Source organism: Centruroides sculpturatus, unplaced genomic scaffold, assembly GCF_000671375.1.
Source record: "Centruroides sculpturatus isolate CEXI.00-Female unplaced genomic scaffold, Cexi_2.0 scaffold1120, whole genome shotgun sequence".
Lineage (NCBI taxonomy): Eukaryota > Metazoa > Arthropoda > Arachnida > Scorpiones > Buthidae > Centruroides > Centruroides sculpturatus.
Genome location: NW_019385344.1, coordinates 60,620 through 80,995, shown reverse-complemented (window position 1 = coordinate 80,995; position 20,376 = coordinate 60,620). Strand labels below are relative to the sequence as shown.

General features: G+C 26.9%; 1 protein-coding gene across 1 annotated transcript in view; it reads right to left on the bottom strand.

Annotated features, from left to right (window-relative positions):
• The window catches only part of LOC111637900 (E3 ubiquitin-protein ligase MYCBP2-like), a 263,246-nt gene that overhangs the window by 186,160 nt on the left and 56,710 nt on the right, over nucleotides 1-20,376 (bottom strand). The window contains 9 exon segments of the mRNA XM_023383504.1: nucleotides 1,780-1,972; nucleotides 3,687-3,783; nucleotides 6,341-6,424; nucleotides 8,447-8,581; nucleotides 10,731-10,822; nucleotides 13,539-13,666; nucleotides 15,558-15,930; nucleotides 17,286-17,413; nucleotides 19,306-19,655. Of these exon segments, the coding sequence (XP_023239272.1) occupies nucleotides 1,780-1,972; nucleotides 3,687-3,783; nucleotides 6,341-6,424; nucleotides 8,447-8,581; nucleotides 10,731-10,822; nucleotides 13,539-13,666; nucleotides 15,558-15,930; nucleotides 17,286-17,413; nucleotides 19,306-19,655 (1,580 nt within the window).

The window sequence follows — 20,376 nt, the reverse complement described above, 5'->3', positions numbered from 1 at the left end:
TTCATAGCGGAATATTATGCTATTTGATATAAGATATATTCAAATTTAACTTTCAAACTTTTAATAAAGGAACTTCAAGAAAAAATTGGATAACAATCAAATGTGAATTTAGTAAAAAATTAAAAGCATTAATAATGTATTTAATATAATAAAAAATATTAAAAAAAACTGAAATTTTCATTAAATATAAATTTTTTAAGAGTGACAGATTACCTGAAGTTAAGATGACTTAAAAATTTGAACATACATACATACAAACATATTTAAATGTATGGAGATTACATTATAAAGCATAAGATGTGAAAAAAAATTATAAAATGTATAGAACAAAAAACTTTTTAAACTATATTGAATTTTTTAATGGAACAGAGTTTCATTCTACATAGCATCTTGATTGAATCTTTGTAAAGTTCATTGTAAAGTTACTAATTCAAATATTAAAACTCATATTTGGTTAAAATGTTCAAATATAGAAATGACTGAACTTGAATGAATGACTTGGACTAATGATGAACACTGAACATCTCTGAAAATGATGATTAGTAATTTAATAAATTGTGCTAAGATTTAGCATGTTTATGCTATTTCTAACCATATCAAGTTGTATTCGAAAGAAAATTAAAAGATGGAAATGTGCTAAATTTAAATTCAAAACACATGAAGAAAATGCATTTTAAATTCAAAATAATGTAATATTTACATGCTTCTATTTGTGAAATCTGCAAATTTAACGCAGTTGTCGGGAAATAAAAAATGTAAACAACTCCAATAGAAAAAATGCTCCTTGTGAGAATTAGATCGAAGGTCACCGTTTGTGATAACAATTAGATGGGAAAGTTGACATATAGGTGTAAAGAATGCACAGTTATTGTCAACATTTGACGATCATGTGACTCCTTTCCCACAACAATCGAATAAAAGCTCAAGCCCCAGAAGCTCAGTGCAATCCAAAGGAAGTTATACTTGTCAATGTGTGCATCTCGTCTCCCAGACCTCCATACAACGGACTCGAACAAACGAAAGGAAAAGATATCGGTAGAAGACAGACCACAGCTTTGAACTTCCATACTTATCGCCATACTACAGTTCTATGCCAAACTATGATTCCTACGAACCATTCGACGCATACCATTCGTTTCCTCATAGAGGTATTTTTTATAAGAGCATTGTGAACTCTCTCTCGCTCCGAGAATAGCTTAGCTACTAAGAGCTGCCCCTTTGTATATTTATCTCATATTTAATTGCATTTAACTGACTTTGTTAACCTTAGTTATTCAATAAATGCTTTGTTTATTTGTTAAACCTGTCTCCTGTCTTTGAAAAAACACCTGCCGACTTGCTCACCTCCCTTGCCACTCGATAAAAAGCCATCTGAAATGACAGCATGAACAGTCCTTGCAGACTGTTGCCGAGTAAGTGGTCAGAAGGGATTAACCCTTGGCCCACAGTATCTCACATATTCATCATATTACAATTTCAAAACAAAACAACTTCAAAAACACATTCTCTTGAAAATTTTCCTTATAATAGAGTTTATTTCTGTTAATTTTATATTTTCCAATTTTTGTGAGAAAAGATATTAAATTTCTACTAATCATACTAGAGAATTTCCTAATAATGAAAAATAAAATTTGAAAACTAAAAAACTTCAGTGTTTTTATTTTAATAAAGAATTTTCTTTTTGTTGAATAAACTATTAATTGGATTTTTAATATTAAATATTTTGTATCTCTGTTTTTCTTAGAAGTATTAAAAATAAATCAAATTAAATATACTTACAAGAATTGGGATATATTTCATTTATATATATATGAAGGAGATGAAGACTTGCGCAACATATATATACCAATCTTTCAAGATCAAGAACGACTGCAGTTGCAGGAACCGATGAACTTTCGGCAGCTTCACATAAGCCTGCTTTAAATGATTGCCACGCCCAGCGTAATAATTTCAATAATGAATGAAAACAATCCTAGAAATACAAGTTTTTAAAATTAAAATATTCATTTCTGATTCAACAGAATAACAATTCAAATGAAATGCCTAAATTTAAAAAAATATTTTTATACAGACAAGTATTCAAACGTCTGAATAAAAGAAAATATTGTCAAATAATTTATAGAAATAATACCGAATGATTGACATTATTATTGGGCTACAATAATGTCATTATTATAGCAGAATAATAGTATTAATTCACGATTGGGTTAGTGAATTTACTGTTTATTATATAGAAATTCAAACTGTTAGTGTATTTAAAGATAATTAACAATGTAAATAATACTAACAACATGTTCTTTAACTTTAATTACAGCTAACTTACTGTCATCATAGTTACAGATCATACAAGAGAATTATGTTTCTTTAAATTTTGCAATAAGTCCATTTTTCTTATTAAGAGCTTATTCCTCATACTCTTGCTTTATAATGGTTCATAAATTCTCTTTACGGTTTAATACTATTGAATTTGCAGACAATAAAAAAACCTTTAGTTTTGGGATTATTAAAAATTTCATGATATACCAAGCAGTGTTTTCTCGTTTCATAGCGGAATATTATGCTATTAAACAAACTCATCCTCATATAAATTTTCACTAGCTAATATAGAAGAACTGAAAATTTTTACTACTATTATTGCTGTATCTCTGGATAAAGATCATGTCATATAATTAAAAAAGCCAAAACTTATCCTATTTTGTGCATAGTAACTTTTATTATATCGGTAAGTATCAAAGTCGTATGTAGTTTTATTTGATTGTTTTGTCTTAGAAATTCTGAAAAGTGTAAAACCTCTAAAAAATGAACTATTGAAATTAGAACTAAACATAGGTAGGTTATATAATTTGAATTTTAGAATCAATGTATAACAATTTATTATTATTTATTTTAATTAATTTGAATTTAATTCATTTATTTGAAATAGTAAATTATTTTTGATAAATACAAAATTTGTCATTTTAATAAATTTCATTATTTAAAATTAGTTATTATTTTATATTATCAATTTTTTTAAATTATTAATCTATATATTTAATATAACCTAAACACAAATTTGTATAATTTAATAATTTTACTTATTAGTCCAGTGTAAATAGTGTGAATCTTGTATTAAATAAATAATTATTAATCAAGTTATGCATCTGTATGAATTAATATATAAAATAAGTTTGTTTGTAGAGTTATCCCTTGCTTAAAGCAAGATTTAATCTTGATTAAACTGAAAAATTAATTGCGGCAATCTCTTTATATACACAGCAGAAGTTTTAATTGACACGACTTTACCAGCTGTCCTTGCTTAATATAGATAACATATTTAATTAATGCAATTTTGACATACATGGTAGCATCAAGGGATTAATTAACTGCATTAATCAAGAGATACCTGTATAAGATAATGTAACATGTAGGCAATCTACAGAGGAGAATGCATTCCAAGAGGACTTTATATGGAAAACTCCATGTGGCCAGTCCATTGATAAGTCACAAACTCATGACCAACTACCAGTTTTCAGTAGTGTTATCCATTTGGCCATTGGTAAACATAAAATAGGTTTAAATTTAAAGACAGAGTATTGAGAGTTGTAGATCTGCATATTAGATTTAAATCTACAGATTACTTATTTCACTTATTATTTCACAGAGTTAAAATTTAATAAATAAGTTAAACAAAGTAAACACAAACTTACTGGTGTTACAGTGTGAGAGAAGTCTTTACTTAAAATGCAAACAGGTTCCAAAATATCCGTTGAATGAGATGACGACTGTATATCATGAGTTATAATTCTGTTTGAATAAAATGAATTAATTGAAGTTTTATCTTAATGTGATTATAAAAATTTAAATAATAATTTTAACATTTTTGATTATATTTTATAAACCAATCAGAAATCAAATTTTTTTTTTTTTACTAATCATAAAATTCTTAATATCTCCTTAGGAGATTAATATGTCCCATTTAATTGATTTAAATTCTCAATAAAACAAATTCTATTAATTATCCTAATTCCTATCTGGTCAATGACTGCACTTTTCCTTTTACACAGGATTACTTCTGCTATTAATAAGATATACCTTACATTTAATAAAATGTGCCTTTCACTCTTGACTCCAATATCGCTAGAGTTTGCCTGGGCTTCCCATCTTTCTTTGAGAGAATTAAATATTTTGACTGGCTAATATATTATAAATATTTTAAGGTCTCATTTATCAAGATTAGTTTTCACTCCAAATTCCATAAAGAAAACTTCACTCATTTACTTTCATTTTTACTTCTTTTTTTCATCTAAATATATCCCAACGTTCTTTCTTTTACCATATTTTGCAAAACTTTAATTATTTTGATGAATTTTTATATCTTGAACTTTCTGTTTTTAAAATGAAATGTACAAAAGCACTGTATCATTTTTAAGATTTGTTATTTGTTTGTTTTTTTTATTTTTTGGGTTTGTTGTTTGCTTTTTTGATATATATTTCTGTAGGGAGGTGGAAATCAAATATTTAATCAGATTTTTCCTGTAAATTTAACAAATAAAATAAATTGTTGCTATTCTTAGTTATATACAATGTAATTATACAAACTCTTTACAATACATATTGTTTTCATTTTCAGCAATAAAGAAACATCAAGAAATAAAACTATATATAAGATTTAATTCACAGATTTTACTAATTAATCATTAGTAATATTTATTGTATTGTTTTCTGCCACACTATACTTAAATAATCAGTACAATTTCAAATTTTAAAAAATCTTGTAGTAAGTACAAGAAATTCAGCTAAATACAGGGTCATCTAAAATTAATGCTACCATTTTAAATTACTGTAATTATGTTAATTATCATCTGAGATGTAAGCAAAATACATCAATCAAAAGAGTAACTATCAAATTTTCATTTCCCATCTGCATTCAAACATCTTGTCATCTACTATGTCTGGGAAGTGCCATAAACAAAAATGGTGGCTCCACAACAGAGAAGAAGCTTTTGTATTTTACAGTTTGCAAAGTTGAAATCACTTGTTATTGTACAATGCAAGTAATCTGCAGGAGCTGTAAAATTACGGCTGCTGTAGGAGGAGGAACAATGGATATGCTGTAGTGAATGTGGGAAGAATTTGAGTATTGGTTAAATGTACGCCATGTGGCACAAAGTGCACACAATGAGGAACTTAATGGACAAATATAAAAGACAGTTTTTCAATGTTTTAATGTATATTACAATGTCCTCAAACAATAATTAACATAATTATGATAATTTAAAATGGTAGCATTCTTTTTGGAAGACCCTATAAACATAGGGTTTATAATTATTATAATTCAAAACAAAAATTATAAAGTTATTTTAAACATTAAAAAGAAGTTTAAATTCACCACTCATTATCAATAAAGTTTATTTGAACTAATGCAGTGGTCACGCTGCCTGTCACAAAATTTGCAATTTGTGAAAATTATATTCATCTGGCGATTGCTTTTATCATCTGGCAATTGGATTGGCGAATAGCCAGAGCAGTCCAGAAAAAAAAGTCACTTCATGAAAGAGTATGGCAGAACATGAATCTGTCTTGGTCTGATATAACTTTACTGTTAGTAAACAAAACTAAAGTTGTCTGAGAAACTCAGTCATAGAAAAACTGCATTTTTTGTATTGTTGGTAGGCTTTTCATTCCAAGTTGGTGCAAAAAGTCACATTAACCAAAAAAATAACATGGTGAACAAAAAATGTTTGGCAAATAGGTTGGCAATTGCTATATGCATTGCAGTGTGATTGTAATGTAACCATTGCATATAGGCAAAAATATCTATTATTAATACAATTACACATCACATGGTGTATTCATTATGCCTTCTGACTGTTTTCAGCTTGCTAATGTAAGATGCCATTGAATCTATGATGCATCTCTGTTTCAGACAAGTAAAAATGGGGGAAAAAGTAACTCTTAGAATCAAGAAAATGGGGTGTGTAGAAAGACAAACTAACCAATTTTACATGTTAAAACTAATAAATTGAGCTAAAATTTTATATCTGATAACAGTTTATTAAAGAATAATTTTAATAAAATATCCATAATAAAAAACTAAAATTCTGCCTTAAATTATTGGTTTTAACTACTTAATATGGATCAATTATTTTTATGTTACTAATATATTATAGGATTCATTATAATAGAACAGCAAAATAAACTTTTGATAACATCAAATTTTTAATATGAAAACAATTAATATTTCAAATCAAATATTTATTCTCTGATAAATTAAAAAATCAGACAATCCATACATAAAATAAACCTAAAATTATTTAATATAATTACAGTAATAATTTAATAATAATAAAAATAAACTAACCTGTACAATAATTGAGGGATTTGACCAGCATTAACATCAGTACCATTATTTGATCTCTTTGAACTTTTAAAATAAAAAACAACTCTACAAAAAAAAATATTGAATTATTTCATTGATTTAAAGTAAACTTTTTAATATAAATAATTATATTAATTTAAATTTATACATTATATTTTCTTTATACATATTTTTTTAAATTAAAAAGTGATAATGTTTATAGTGATATCAACTCCAAGATTATAGAAGACCATTTGTATATAACTATATAAAAAAGTTTCATTAAAATATAATTTTTACAACTAATTCATTCTGATTAGCTAAAAATTGCATTTGATTTATAAATACAAAATATCAGTACATTATGTCTATATCAGTACATTATGTCTATATCGCCAACTGTAACGCTATCTGTTAAGGTCAGCTGTATAACCTTAATGCCTTAGCTTACAAAGCTCAATCCATAACAGAAACAGGTAGCACCAGCAAGGTGCTACCTGTTTCTGTTACATATTGAACTCATCCAGAGCCAACATTGCCTCTAAATGAAATTCAAAATCAAATCCCTCAAGCAGTAGGTACTATGCAACCATTTGGTTGACTTTAATCAATTCAATTCTAAATTTGGTTAAATAGATGGAAACAATTTATAAGGATAGATTAATAAATAACCAGCCAAAAGCAATACCACTGCTGGTTGTCCCAGCTGATTATTTATTGATCCATCCTTACATATCCTATCATATCTATATCATATGATATAATCAAATTAATTAAATACAAATATCATTTAAATTTTTGTTTGGTGCAATTTATTTATGTCTTATTTGAATGTATTATTATTTCAGTTTTGCAAATATTGTAAACATCTATTGCTATATATAAACATCTCTCAATATCTGAGTCATTAGTATGAAGCCAAACCAACTGCCCTTTAAGATCAAGCTATTTTCCGTGATTATAATTAAAAGTATATTCTCTGGTAATTATAATTAAAATTATAAGGTCTGGAAAATAGCCCAATCTATCACCTACCACCAGTTTTTCTAACATCCTCCCATGTTGGAAAAACTGATGGTATGTGTAAAAAAATTTGGTAACAGAAGAATTATAAAACAGAATTTTTTGGTTTTTTCGTGTTTATGTGGAAAATATCTTGGGACGGAACGTATAAAAAGCACTTATCGGCTCACAGGAAAATGTTAACTGTGTTTTGTAAAAAGTGGATTTTAAATTGTTTCGTGTCAGTGTTTTATATCTTAATTTTTGCTTTTATATTTAATTATTAATGTCAGCTATATACATTATAGCCAGAAAAGGGAATGATTTTTTCAATCCCAAAATTGCATTGCTGTTATAACAAGTATTATTAAAGTGTTTTGAATTAATCTTTGTCTCCTGATTAAAACAGATTACATAAGGTGAAACTTAAGTTATTAGTCTTAGTAGAGGTTATTCTTTGGAAGATTTCTGCAAATGTTTAATGAAAAAGTCTGCAATCACAATTTAGCTGTCTAAATCATTGTGTGTATACAAATTATGTCTGTGGCCTCAGACAAATTACAAACCATTACACTAACCATTACAGTACAGTACTTGGTAGTTGATTTTAACATACTGTTATTGCTTTTATTCTTATAAAGATCTTTCTTCAAATTTTTGAAAATTGTAGTAGAAAGTACCATAAATTTTAATGAAAAACATAACATTTTAGTAATTTCTCAAAAAGCTATCAACAAACTACAAATGACAAAGAAAGTAAAATGCATTAATCTATAACTCTAGGAGGCCAGGTTCAAGTCTAAATGAGACCCTCAAAAATCTTCAAGGTCATTACACTCTAATATGGTTGTTCTAACTATATTAAAAATCTCTTATTACTCATATTAAAGGTCCTTCTTAATGCTGGAAGAATAACAGATAAGCTCTTTTTTGCATATTATAAAAGTAATTATTGCAAAATATTAGTAAGAAGTATTAAAGGATATTGCAACAAATTGTTGCTATTCTTAGTTATATACAATGTAATTATACAAACTCTTTACAATACATATTGTTTTCATTTTCAGCAATAAAGAAACATCAAGAAATAAAACTATATATAAGATNTGATCTTCAGTTGTTACAACAGATTGACCACTCGATCCACAATCACTGCTCGGACCAGATATCCTAGACCAAGCCACATACCATCGGTTGGCTTGAATAGATACTGGCTCATCAAACAACATTGGAAACTTTTGTCTGAAATATTAATCATCATATATATTATATACATACATAAAACTATATGTTAATTCAAAAGTCTTTTTACCCAAATAATAAATAATGTATATTTATGATATATAAAAACAAATAAAAACACTTGAAATTTACTTAGATAAACATCAAAATAGATTTTTTTGGAACTGTTCTTGTACTCGTCTATACAATGGTGATGCAAAATAAAGTTTGATAATGTAAATAAGCTAAAAATAAAAACATCTAACAGAACCATAGAATCAAAAAGGACCAAAAACCTTTCCAATCTATGACAGGATGTCCAAAAAGTCACTGTACAGTGAGAAATTTGTGATGACATTGAAATTATATGTAAAATATTGCATACAAATATTGCATACAAGACCTGTAAGTTGGCCTATTACATGTACAAATCTCACATGCAATGCCATATATATAAATATATTTAATGTCATTACAAGTCTCTGCTTCAAAAGTCACATTATTCTAAATTTAAACACGCCCTGTAAGTATACAGTATGTGTTTAAATTTAGAATAATGTGACTTTTGAAGCAGGCTGTACAACATTAATGAAAATACTGCTTAAAAAACCTACTGAAGAAAAATAACAGAATTATTAAATAAATAATTCATATCATAGCAATATTTTAATATATGACATTAAGAAATTTTTTTGTTTAGAAAAATTTTTTAACATTTTAATTTCATGTAGAATTAAAGCAATTTGTAACAGTAGTCATTTAATAACTCATAACAATTATGTGTATCACTACTCTTTCTGCCTTGTGGACACTAAGAATATCCATTGTAAGTTCAGCCAAACCCATATTGGGGAAAACTGGATGGCAAGAGATGGGACCCAATATTTGGAATGGACTGTACATAAAAAATTCTGGAGTTTTTATTCCAGGAATTTATGCTGCTTGAATTCTATGCCAGGACTCCCAGTGGTAGGCGACACCACAGAGATCTCAGGCATCCAGCTGTCTAAGATATACAGTGGCCATAATTAAAGTTACCCTATTCAAAACACTCTGTAGCTGTAACCAATAAGCTGACTGACACCAAAATTTGTAAACAGACTGTGAAAATAATACAAAAAAGGATTCTGAAAAACAAAATTTATTTCTGCTAGAGGACAATTTACAGAAAAATAAACAAAACAAAACAACAAAAACACAATGAAAATGCATTAATTCATTCTTCAGAGGCTACTTACTGATACAACAAATGTTGCTCAGTGTGTGCCATTATTCATGTGTAAAATTTGAAGGCGATTAACAGTATGTTCTACAGCTGACTGCAACTACTATCCACTGATGTTTTGCACTTGCAGTGTAATATAATCCTTTAAGTAAGCCAAAGTTGCAAAATTTCTATGATAAACCATATATGCCAAAACACCTCCTAGCACAGGGGTGGCCAACAGTTTTTGCCCAAATTGGAAAGAAACTTTTTTCATGGGCCAAACCAGAGGCTACCCTAGGAAGATTTTGAGATGGTGTGAGATCTCATTGTGGTGTCACCCTGTAGAGACTAAATTGTACATAGAGATTACAGATACATTTTTCACATTATCATGCTTTATCAACATTCTACACTGTACTTAAGAGACTTGTAATGGAGGATTAACTCTAAATGCAGAGTGAGTTGTTGTTGACCGTTTTTTATTCTTAGGCATCAGAATTTTTCATCAAGCTATTTGGACTTCAGTAGATAATGTTGAAAGATTAATCACAAGCCACATAAATTCATTAGACGGGCCGTATGTTGGCCATGCCTATCCTAGCAGATGTTTTAGAACTAAACTTTTTTATGCAAAATCTTTTTCCGCACCTGTGCATAGTCTGTATACAAATTTTGGTGTCAATCCTCCTATTAGTTACAGCTACAGAGTGCCCCAAATAGAGAAATGTTAATTACGACCACACTTTACATGTTAATAACAAATTATTTTTGCCATAAACATATTAAAAAGTAAAATAATGTAGGAAGTCTAAAATAGTAAAACAACTAATATTTTATTTAAAAAATGAATAAACTAAAAATATTAATAAGATTCTGTTAAAATTTTTATCATGGATCAAAAAGATTTAAATGAACTTTAACAGTAGGTGGCATTCAATAAAAAATAATATTTAATAACTATACCTTGCTCCGCATTCATAAGGAATTTCTTCTGTTTCTGCTAATAACTCACCATCAGTTTCTTGATCACCTCCTTCAATTCCAATGTCAAATAACTTANGTTAAAAAAAAAAAAAAAAAAAAACAATAAATACCATTAATAAAATTAAAGCATCAACTTAATATTTTCATATTATAAATAGTTTAGTTGCTCATGTTATAAAAATTTATCTATTAAAATAACAATCAAATAAAATAACAATTGTTTTATTTATTTTAATATATATTCTAGATTATCTTTGGTCTATTGTTTAAAATATTAAAGAAATTAATAAGTTAAGTAAGAAATTACTAAAGATATTAATAAGAGAAGTATGTAGAAACAAATTTGACTATTTGAAAGAAATTCTTGAGATTAAAAATGTTTGATAATAAATAATTTTGGTTTCCAGACACATGTAATTCTGAAATTTGTGAACAACTGATATTACTGTATATTTTTATTTAAACAATAATGATTTTGATTATTCAAAAACTTTTATCATACGAAAAAATATTTACAATATCCATAATATATCATTAATGTGAACCGCTGGGGAGGTTGGAGGTCTCCCTTTCCGGTGACAGGTTGTTAAAACCTTCTCACTGTCAGGATGGATTAAAATTTATCCCTTTTTCCCACTGTAACGGGATTTAATGTTTCAGGTCGAGTGGTGAAGGGAGGAGTGCCATTGGTAAGATGACAGGCGATATATGAGTAAAAAAGGACACCAATTTAACAAGATAACAATGATTTATTAGCTACATAGATACTACAATAACTAATTTCAAGGGAAAAATCTGAGTCCCTAAAACGCGAAGGGCCAAGAGAGAGTTCACAAAAATTTGTTCCATACGTCTTTCTGATGATAATCCTTTGAGGAAAAAATTTATGTTTCTCGTTGAGAAAAATACAATTAGACGTAATATTTGAAGGATCACGTAGGATTTGTAGGATATAAGATTCTTAGGACAATTATTTGTAGGATATAATATTCGTAGGACACAGTATTAAAGTGACGGCAGATGAACGACTCCCCCGAGAGAGGGAAGCAAGTGGCATTTATAGTTTTGTCGTGGGAGAGTGGTCATGTGACCAATTGTTGTGAGGTAAAAGGTACGCAGATGGGTCAAAGTTGTCCCCGGGCCCATGCTAACTATCAACTTTGAAGTTGGAATGTGGGATTAGTTTCGAAATGGACGGATGTTTACTTTGAACGAAAGGGGAGATTGGAATTTTTCCCTTTTTTACGTTAGATTTTCGTTTAGGGTTTAAAAGAGAACTTAATTGGGGGTTTAGGAAACTGCGGGATATTAATCGGAAAATTCTGTAAAAATTCCGGATTTCACATTTAACCCCTTAAGCCCATAACCCGAGATATCTCGGGCAAGTTACATAACGTTACATAAAATGAGGTCCTTAAGGCCATTTTTGAAAATTTTTTTTTTTTTGAATTTTTGGAATGTTTTTTAGGTCCCGAAATTTTTTCAAAATTTTTTTCCCGCGCAAAAAAATTTTATCGCGATTTTAATGAGCCTATGTGAAGGCTCGATTAAGGCTTAATTGTTTTTTAATGGGAGTTTTTTATCAAAATTATTTCATGGTTTTTAAGTTGTAGCGCACGGATTTTCATTCAGTAAAGTTATTTAAAGTTAGTTTCTGATGTCAAAAACGACCTCCGATGGTTTTTTAATTTTTTTAATTAATATATTTTTATAAATATATAATTAATTAATTAGGGGGGGTCGGAAATCGCAATAAAATTTTGAATTTTTTAAAAATATTTAAAAATTTCTGTGTCGCTTATAGTCACCCTACTTTAAACCCTTGTCCTCCCGAGACGTCTATGAGAATGTCCCGGGAAATCGGACTCCAGCTGTGTTCAAGGTCACCCAGCTGTGTAAACAATGACTCATCGGTGTTACATTTCACAGACAGGCGAAACAAAGGAAAATAAAATTTAAAGCTTTTTCTTCAAAATAAACGCATTTCTTTCGTTTTTTTTCTGTTTTAAGTATTTTTTACGTTTAATTGAAATCTATATAAAAAATGTCAATGTCCTTAAGGAGTTAAAATTAATCTTAATGTTAATAAAACAGTTTATTAATCAATAACTGAGTTATAATTAAATCCCAACTGATTTTACAAATAGTAGTATTGTAAAATTGACAAAAAAAGGCAATGCAACATACAGGCAGTTTGCCAAGGGGAATACTTTTGAGAAGTCTTTCTATGGGAAACTGGCTATTTAAGTTTTAAAACATGAAGAAAACCCAGTAAAATCCATTTGGTTAGCCCATTATACTAGTGTTAAATGTTTTTAATTTTATTTGATGGGATATGGCAATGCAACACGTAGGCAATCTGCCAAGGGGAGGACTTTCAATAGGAAACTGGCCCCTATTTAGTTGTTAGATATGTTAATTAATAAACACCAGAAAATTCCACATGGCCAGCCCATTCCTATGTTGTAAACAAATCTATAATAAAAATTTTTGAAGTAGCAAACTTCTTTATATTAATTTTGATTTCTGAATCTATTCTCTATCATAAAATAAATGAATTTACTGTATTTGCTATCAAAATATGTTTTGGAATATTTTTATATACAGAAATTCTCAAAAACAAAATTAAAAAATCCTTTAATTAAATTCAAAAACAGTTTAATCTAACTTTAATTAAAGATATTCCTATTTGTTTTTGAAGACTTTGATATAAAAATAATAAAATATTGCCATTATTTTAAAACAATAATGAACATTAATTATATAAACATCCCAAACTATAATTACCTTTAATTTTGCAGTATATTCACCTCTTCCTCCAAATAATCCAAATCCTCCCAACAGAATATCAGTATCGGCCATAAAACGAATCGCTTCGATTGAATGACCAGAATATCCCCATCCTCCACCGTGACCTGAATAATAATCATTGTAACTATTATTATTATTATTATTAATGTAATTGGCTTATGTTATTTTATAAAAATATAAATTTCAAGTTAAAAACTTAATGAAACATGAAAGAATATACAAACTTGTATTTGAATTGTGATGTCATTATTATATTCAAAATATTTTATTTTATAATGCAATACAAATAAATAATTTGATAATTAAGGACTAATAATTTGACTTTCTCAATCTAATTTATGATTATATTAAACCAAAATTAATTTAATTTAATAAATAAATTGTTAAAATAACTTTTGAACTGTACTAAAACTTAATAATAATAAATAATTTTTGATAGTAGCGTCTTTATCTACTATACACACTGTACCACTGTTAAATTAAATAGTAATACTTCTTGTTTACCCATCTCCAACTTTCATCTTACTATTTCAAGAACGACCTTCCTTTACAGAAGAATTTAAAATTTTCACCCTGTAGAAAGCAATTTATTTTGAGATTTTAAATGTTTTAAATACAAATGCAGATGTCTACCTTACAGTTTTTAATCTAGCTCTTTTTTAAATTTTAATTTAATTTTTATGTTCTACATATTTTACACATTGTACATTTTGTTTTTTGAGTTTTATACATTATAATTTTTATATATTTTTCATATTTTATATTTTTTACACTTTTTTTTTTTGGATTAATGTTTGCTTGTATTTTAACTAGGAATTTTGTTTAGTTGGAAGGCAGTAATCTTCAGTCAGAATATACTTTATTTTAATAAAGAATATTCTGACTCTTAAATGTTTAACAAAATTTTATATTTAACTTTTAATAGTAAATTTCGCAATTCTTTACTTTAAAGATACACAATATTTAATTTAATTATATTTAAAAATAATAATTTACAAACATATTTTTATAATTATATGTATTATATAATAGCTTTCTATTAACACTTTATTAAAAATTTATGAAATAATATTAACATTTAATAAAAATCTTTAATTTTTTATTGAACCTGTATCATTATTGAATTTCATTTCTTTAATTTTATACTTTAATAATCTTTGAATTATTTTTTTACTATATAACTGTAATATTTATGTAGAAAATGCTAGTTTTTTCATTGAAAATACATTAAAACTTATTAAAATACTTTAATAAAAATGTAAATAAAATGAAAAAATATTTGTCCTGTCTAAAACTGAAGACACACTGTAAGCAAATCCAAATGAACTCAAAATTTAAAATATCTGAATTATTATTGAGAACATTTTATTAACGCATGATTAATAACTTTAGGTTGAAAAACCATATTTGCCATCATAAGTGTTTTTAAAAACATTATTTTGAAGCTCAAACAAATTAATTTTTATTATTTTTGTGACAATAGATATAGTTTAAGCTCTTTAAACCTTCTTGGAACTGCCCCTGAAAACATATTAACGTTCTTCTATGATGTCCACATCTTTTTCTGCCTTTTAGTCAAGACAAAAACAACATTTAAAATGAAGCTTCCTATTATTTTTTGATATTAATTATTGCTTCATTACAAAATGTTTTATACAGTGCAAGCTCTTAAATTACAGAAAATTTGATGCCAGTTACATTCTTATTGTGAAATTCTTCCAACAGTTTATTGTAAAATTAAACATTTTATTGTGTTTCTAAATAACTTAGTTATACTTCTCCATCTTTATTTAAAGAATATTTTTGTATTATAACTTTACAGAAAGTAAAAAATTATTTAATAATAGTCATTTGACTTCTATAAACTAGTATAACAGCATGTTCAGTTTTAATCTTAGCAAGCTTAATTAAAGAAAGTCTTTAATCATTGGTTTTTTTCTAAAGTAATTCATAGATTCAAACTTTATACTAAAACAATTTGACTTTTCAACTTACTTTCAAATCTATTTACAACAGAAAAATCGTCTTTACTATATACTTTATTTGTACTTTGTTTTCCTTTCTCATCGCTATGAATGATCCAGTTTTGTTCCTGAGCAGCAGTAAGAGTATCCAAGCAACATAATAAATGTAAAGCTGCATGAGATCTACTAACAGGACAACCCGCTTGTGAAGGTAAAGATAACTCTGAACTGAGAATATTTGGAAGAGGATGTATATTTTTCTTGACATTAGAAGTGGATATATTTGAATTTGCTAAATTTGATGAAAAAGAACTTGGCAAGACACGAGCTTCCGTTGCAATGATGTTATATTGACATATTCTTTGAGTGAGAGGATTAAAGCTGTGAAAAATTATAATAATTATAATATTAGAACAATATCCATATTTTAAAAATTTTAATGAATATAAAAGTAAATTTTATTTAATTAATAGCTAAAATTACAAAGTAAAGATCATACCTACAAAATTTAGAAAATAAACTATTAAAAAATTACTAATATTCAATTCTAACTGCTTTGCTCTGAGAAAATCAAGTTGAATTGAATTTAAATTTGAAAAACTTCCTTACTGAATGTTATATCATCTATGAGTGCAGTTTTTTTCAGCCTTTGATGTCTATAAAACAAAGACAAGTGTAAATAACAAAATGAATTTATTACCAAAAGTTAGATACAAACATAGTTACTTTTTGGCATAATCACTGTGAAGATTGAGGCATTTGTCATATCTATGGATGAGCTTTGCAATCCTCTCTTCATAAAATGTTGCTGCCAGTGACTNGTCCCGGGAAATCCGACTCCAGCTGTGTTCAAGGTCACCCAGCTGTGTAAACAATGACTCATCGGTGTTACATTTCACAGACAGGCGAAACAAAGGAAAATAAAATTTAAAGCTTTTTCTTCAAAATAAACGCATTTCTTTCGTTTTTTTTCTGTTTTAAGTATTTTTTACGTTTAATTGAAATCTATATAAAAAATGTCAATGTCCTTAAGGAGTTAAAATTAATCTTAATGTTAATAAAACAGTTTATTAATCAATAACTGAGTTATAATTAAATCCCAACTGATTTTACAAATAGTAGTATTGTAAAATTGACAAAAAAAGGCAATGCAACATACAGGCAGTTTGCCAAGGGGAATACTTTTGAGAAGTCTTTCTATGGGAAACTGGCTATTTAAGTTTTAAAACATGAAGAAAACCCAGTAAAATCCATTTGGTTAGCCCATTATACTAGTGTTAAATGTTTTTAATTTTATTTGATGGGATATGGCAATGCAACACGTAGGCAATCTGCCAAGGGGAGGACTTTCAATAGGAAACTGGCCCCTATTTAGTTGTTAGATATGTTAATTAATAAACACCAGAAAATTCCACATGGCCAGCCCATTCCTATGTTGTAAACAAATCTATAATAAAAATTTTTGAAGTAGCAAACTTCTTTATATTAATTTTGATTTCTGAATCTATTCTCTATCATAAAATAAATGAATTTACTGTATTTGCTATCAAAATATGTTTTGGAATATTTTTATATACAGAAATTCTCAAAAACAAAATTAAAAAATCCTTTAATTAAATTCAAAAACAGTTTAATCTAACTTTAATTAAAGATATTCCTATTTGTTTTTGAAGACTTTGATATAAAAATAATAAAATATTGCCATTATTTTAAAACAATAATGAACATTAATTATATAAACATCCCAAACTATAATTACCTTTAATTTTGCAGTATATTCACCTCTTCCTCCAAATAATCCAAATCCTCCCAACAGAATATCAGTATCGGCCATAAAACGAATCGCTTCGATTGAATGACCAGAATATCCCCATCCTCCACCGTGACCTGAATAATAATCATTGTAACTATTATTATTATTATTATTAATGTAATTGGCTTATGTTATTTTATAAAAATATAAATTTCAAGTTAAAAACTTAATGAAACATGAAAGAATATACAAACTTGTATTTGAATTGTGATGTCATTATTATATTCAAAATATTTTATTTTATAATGCAATACAAATAAATAATTTGATAATTAAGGACTAATAATTTGACTTTCTCAATCTAATTTATGATTATATTAAACCAAAATTAATTTAATTTAATAAATAAATTGTTAAAATAACTTTTGAACTGTACTAAAACTTAATAATAATAAATAATTTTTGATAGTAGCGTCTTTATCTACTATACACACTGTACCACTGTTAAATTAAATAGTAATACTTCTTGTTTACCCATCTCCAACTTTCATCTTACTATTTCAAGAACGACCTTCCTTTACAGAAGAATTTAAAATTTTCACCCTGTAGAAAGCAATTTATTTTGAGATTTTAAATGTTTTAAATACAAATGCAGATGTCTACCTTACAGTTTTTAATCTAGCTCTTTTTTAAATTTTAATTTAATTTTTATGTTCTACATATTTTACACATTGTACATTTTGTTTTTTGAGTTTTATACATTATAATTTTTATATATTTTTCATATTTTATATTTTTTACACTTTTTTTTTTTTGGATTAATGTTTGCTTGTATTTTAACTAGGAATTTTGTTTAGTTGGAAGGCAGTAATCTTCAGTCAGAATATACTTTATTTTAATAAAGAATATTCTGACTCTTAAATGTTTAACAAAATTTTATATTTAACTTTTAATAGTAAATTTCGCAATTCTTTACTTTAAAGATACACAATATTTAATTTAATTATATTTAAAAATAATAATTTACAAACATATTTTTATAATTATATGTATTATATAATAGCTTTCTATTAACACTTTATTAAAAATTTATGAAATAATATTAACATTTAATAAAAATCTTTAATTTTTTATTGAACCTGTATCATTATTGAATTTCATTTCTTTAATTTTATACTTTAATAATCTTTGAATTATTTTTTTACTATATAACTGTAATATTTATGTAGAAAATGCTAGTTTTTTCATTGAAAATACATTAAAACTTATTAAAATACTTTAATAAAAATGTAAATAAAATGAAAAAATATTTGTCCTGTCTAAAACTGAAGACACACTGTAAGCAAATCCAAATGAACTCAAAATTTAAAATATCTGAATTATTATTGAGAACATTTTATTAACGCATGATTAATAACTTTAGGTTGAAAAACCATATTTGCCATCATAAGTGTTTTTAAAAACATTATTTTGAAGCTCAAACAAATTAATTTTTATTATTTTTGTGACAATAGATATAGTTTAAGCTCTTTAAACCTTCTTGGAACTGCCCCTGAAAACATATTAACGTTCTTCTATGATGTCCACATCTTTTTCTGCCTTTTAGTCAAGACAAAAACAACATTTAAAATGAAGCTTCCTATTATTTTTTGATATTAATTATTGCTTCATTACAAAATGTTTTATACAGTGCAAGCTCTTAAATTACAGAAAATTTGATGCCAGTTACATTCTTATTGTGAAATTCTTCCAACAGTTTATTGTAAAATTAAACATTTTATTGTGTTTCTAAATAACTTAGTTATACTTCTCCATCTTTATTTAAAGAATATTTTTGTATTATAACTTTACAGAAAGTAAAAAATTATTTAATAATAGTCATTTGACTTCTATAAACTAGTATAACAGCATGTTCAGTTTTAATCTTAGCAAGCTTAATTAAAGAAAGTCTTTAATCATTGGTTTTTTTCTAAAGTAATTCATAGATTCAAACTTTATACTAAAACAATTTGACTTTTCAACTTACTTTCAAATCTATTTACAACAGAAAAATCGTCTTTACTATATACTTTATTTGTACTTTGTTTTCCTTTCTCATCGCTATGAATGATCCAGTTTTGTTCCTGAGCAGCAGTAAGAGTATCCAAGCAACATAATAAATGTAAAGCTGCATGAGATCTACTAACAGGACAACCCGCTTGTGAAGGTAAAGATAACTCTGAACTGAGAATATTTGGAAGAGGATGTATATTTTTCTTGACATTAGAAGTGGATATATTTGAATTTGCTAAATTTGATGAAAAAGAACTTGGCAAGACACGAGCTTCCGTTGCAATGATGTTATATTGACATATTCTTTGAGTGAGAGGATTAAAGCTGTGAAAAATTATAATAATTATAATATTAGAACAATATCCATATTTTAAAAATTTTAATGAATATAAAAGTAAATTTTATTTAATTAATAGCTAAAATTACAAAGTAAAGATCATACCTACAAAATTTAGAAAATAAACTATTAAAAAATTACTAATATTCAATTCTAACTGCTTTGCTCTGAGAAAATCAAGTTGAATTGAATTTAAATTTGAAAAACTTCCTTACTGAATGTTATATCATCTATGAGTGCAGTTTTTTTCAGCCTTTGATGTCTATAAAACAAAGACAAGTGTAAATAACAAAATGAATTTATTACCAAAAGTTAGATACAAACATAGTTACTTTTTGGCATAATCACTGTGAAGATTGAGGCATTTGTCATATCTATGGATGAGCTTTGCAATCCTCTCTTCATAAAATGTTGCTGCCAGTGACTTGAGATGGGCCTTAATGTTGTTTTGAAGATCCTCATTAGTCTTGAACCTCTGCCCTCCTAGCCACATTTTCAGTTCAGAAAAGAGGTGGAAGTCTTTACATATTAAAGGTGTGAAGACTTCCACCTTTCAAATTTCCACCCAGCTTGGAACTTTTTAAACACCCAGCATATAACCCCGATTTAGCACTGGGTGACTTCCACCTCTTTCAGCAACATTTTATGAAGAGATGATTGCAAAGCTTATCCACAAATATGACAAATGCCTCAATCTTCATGGTGACT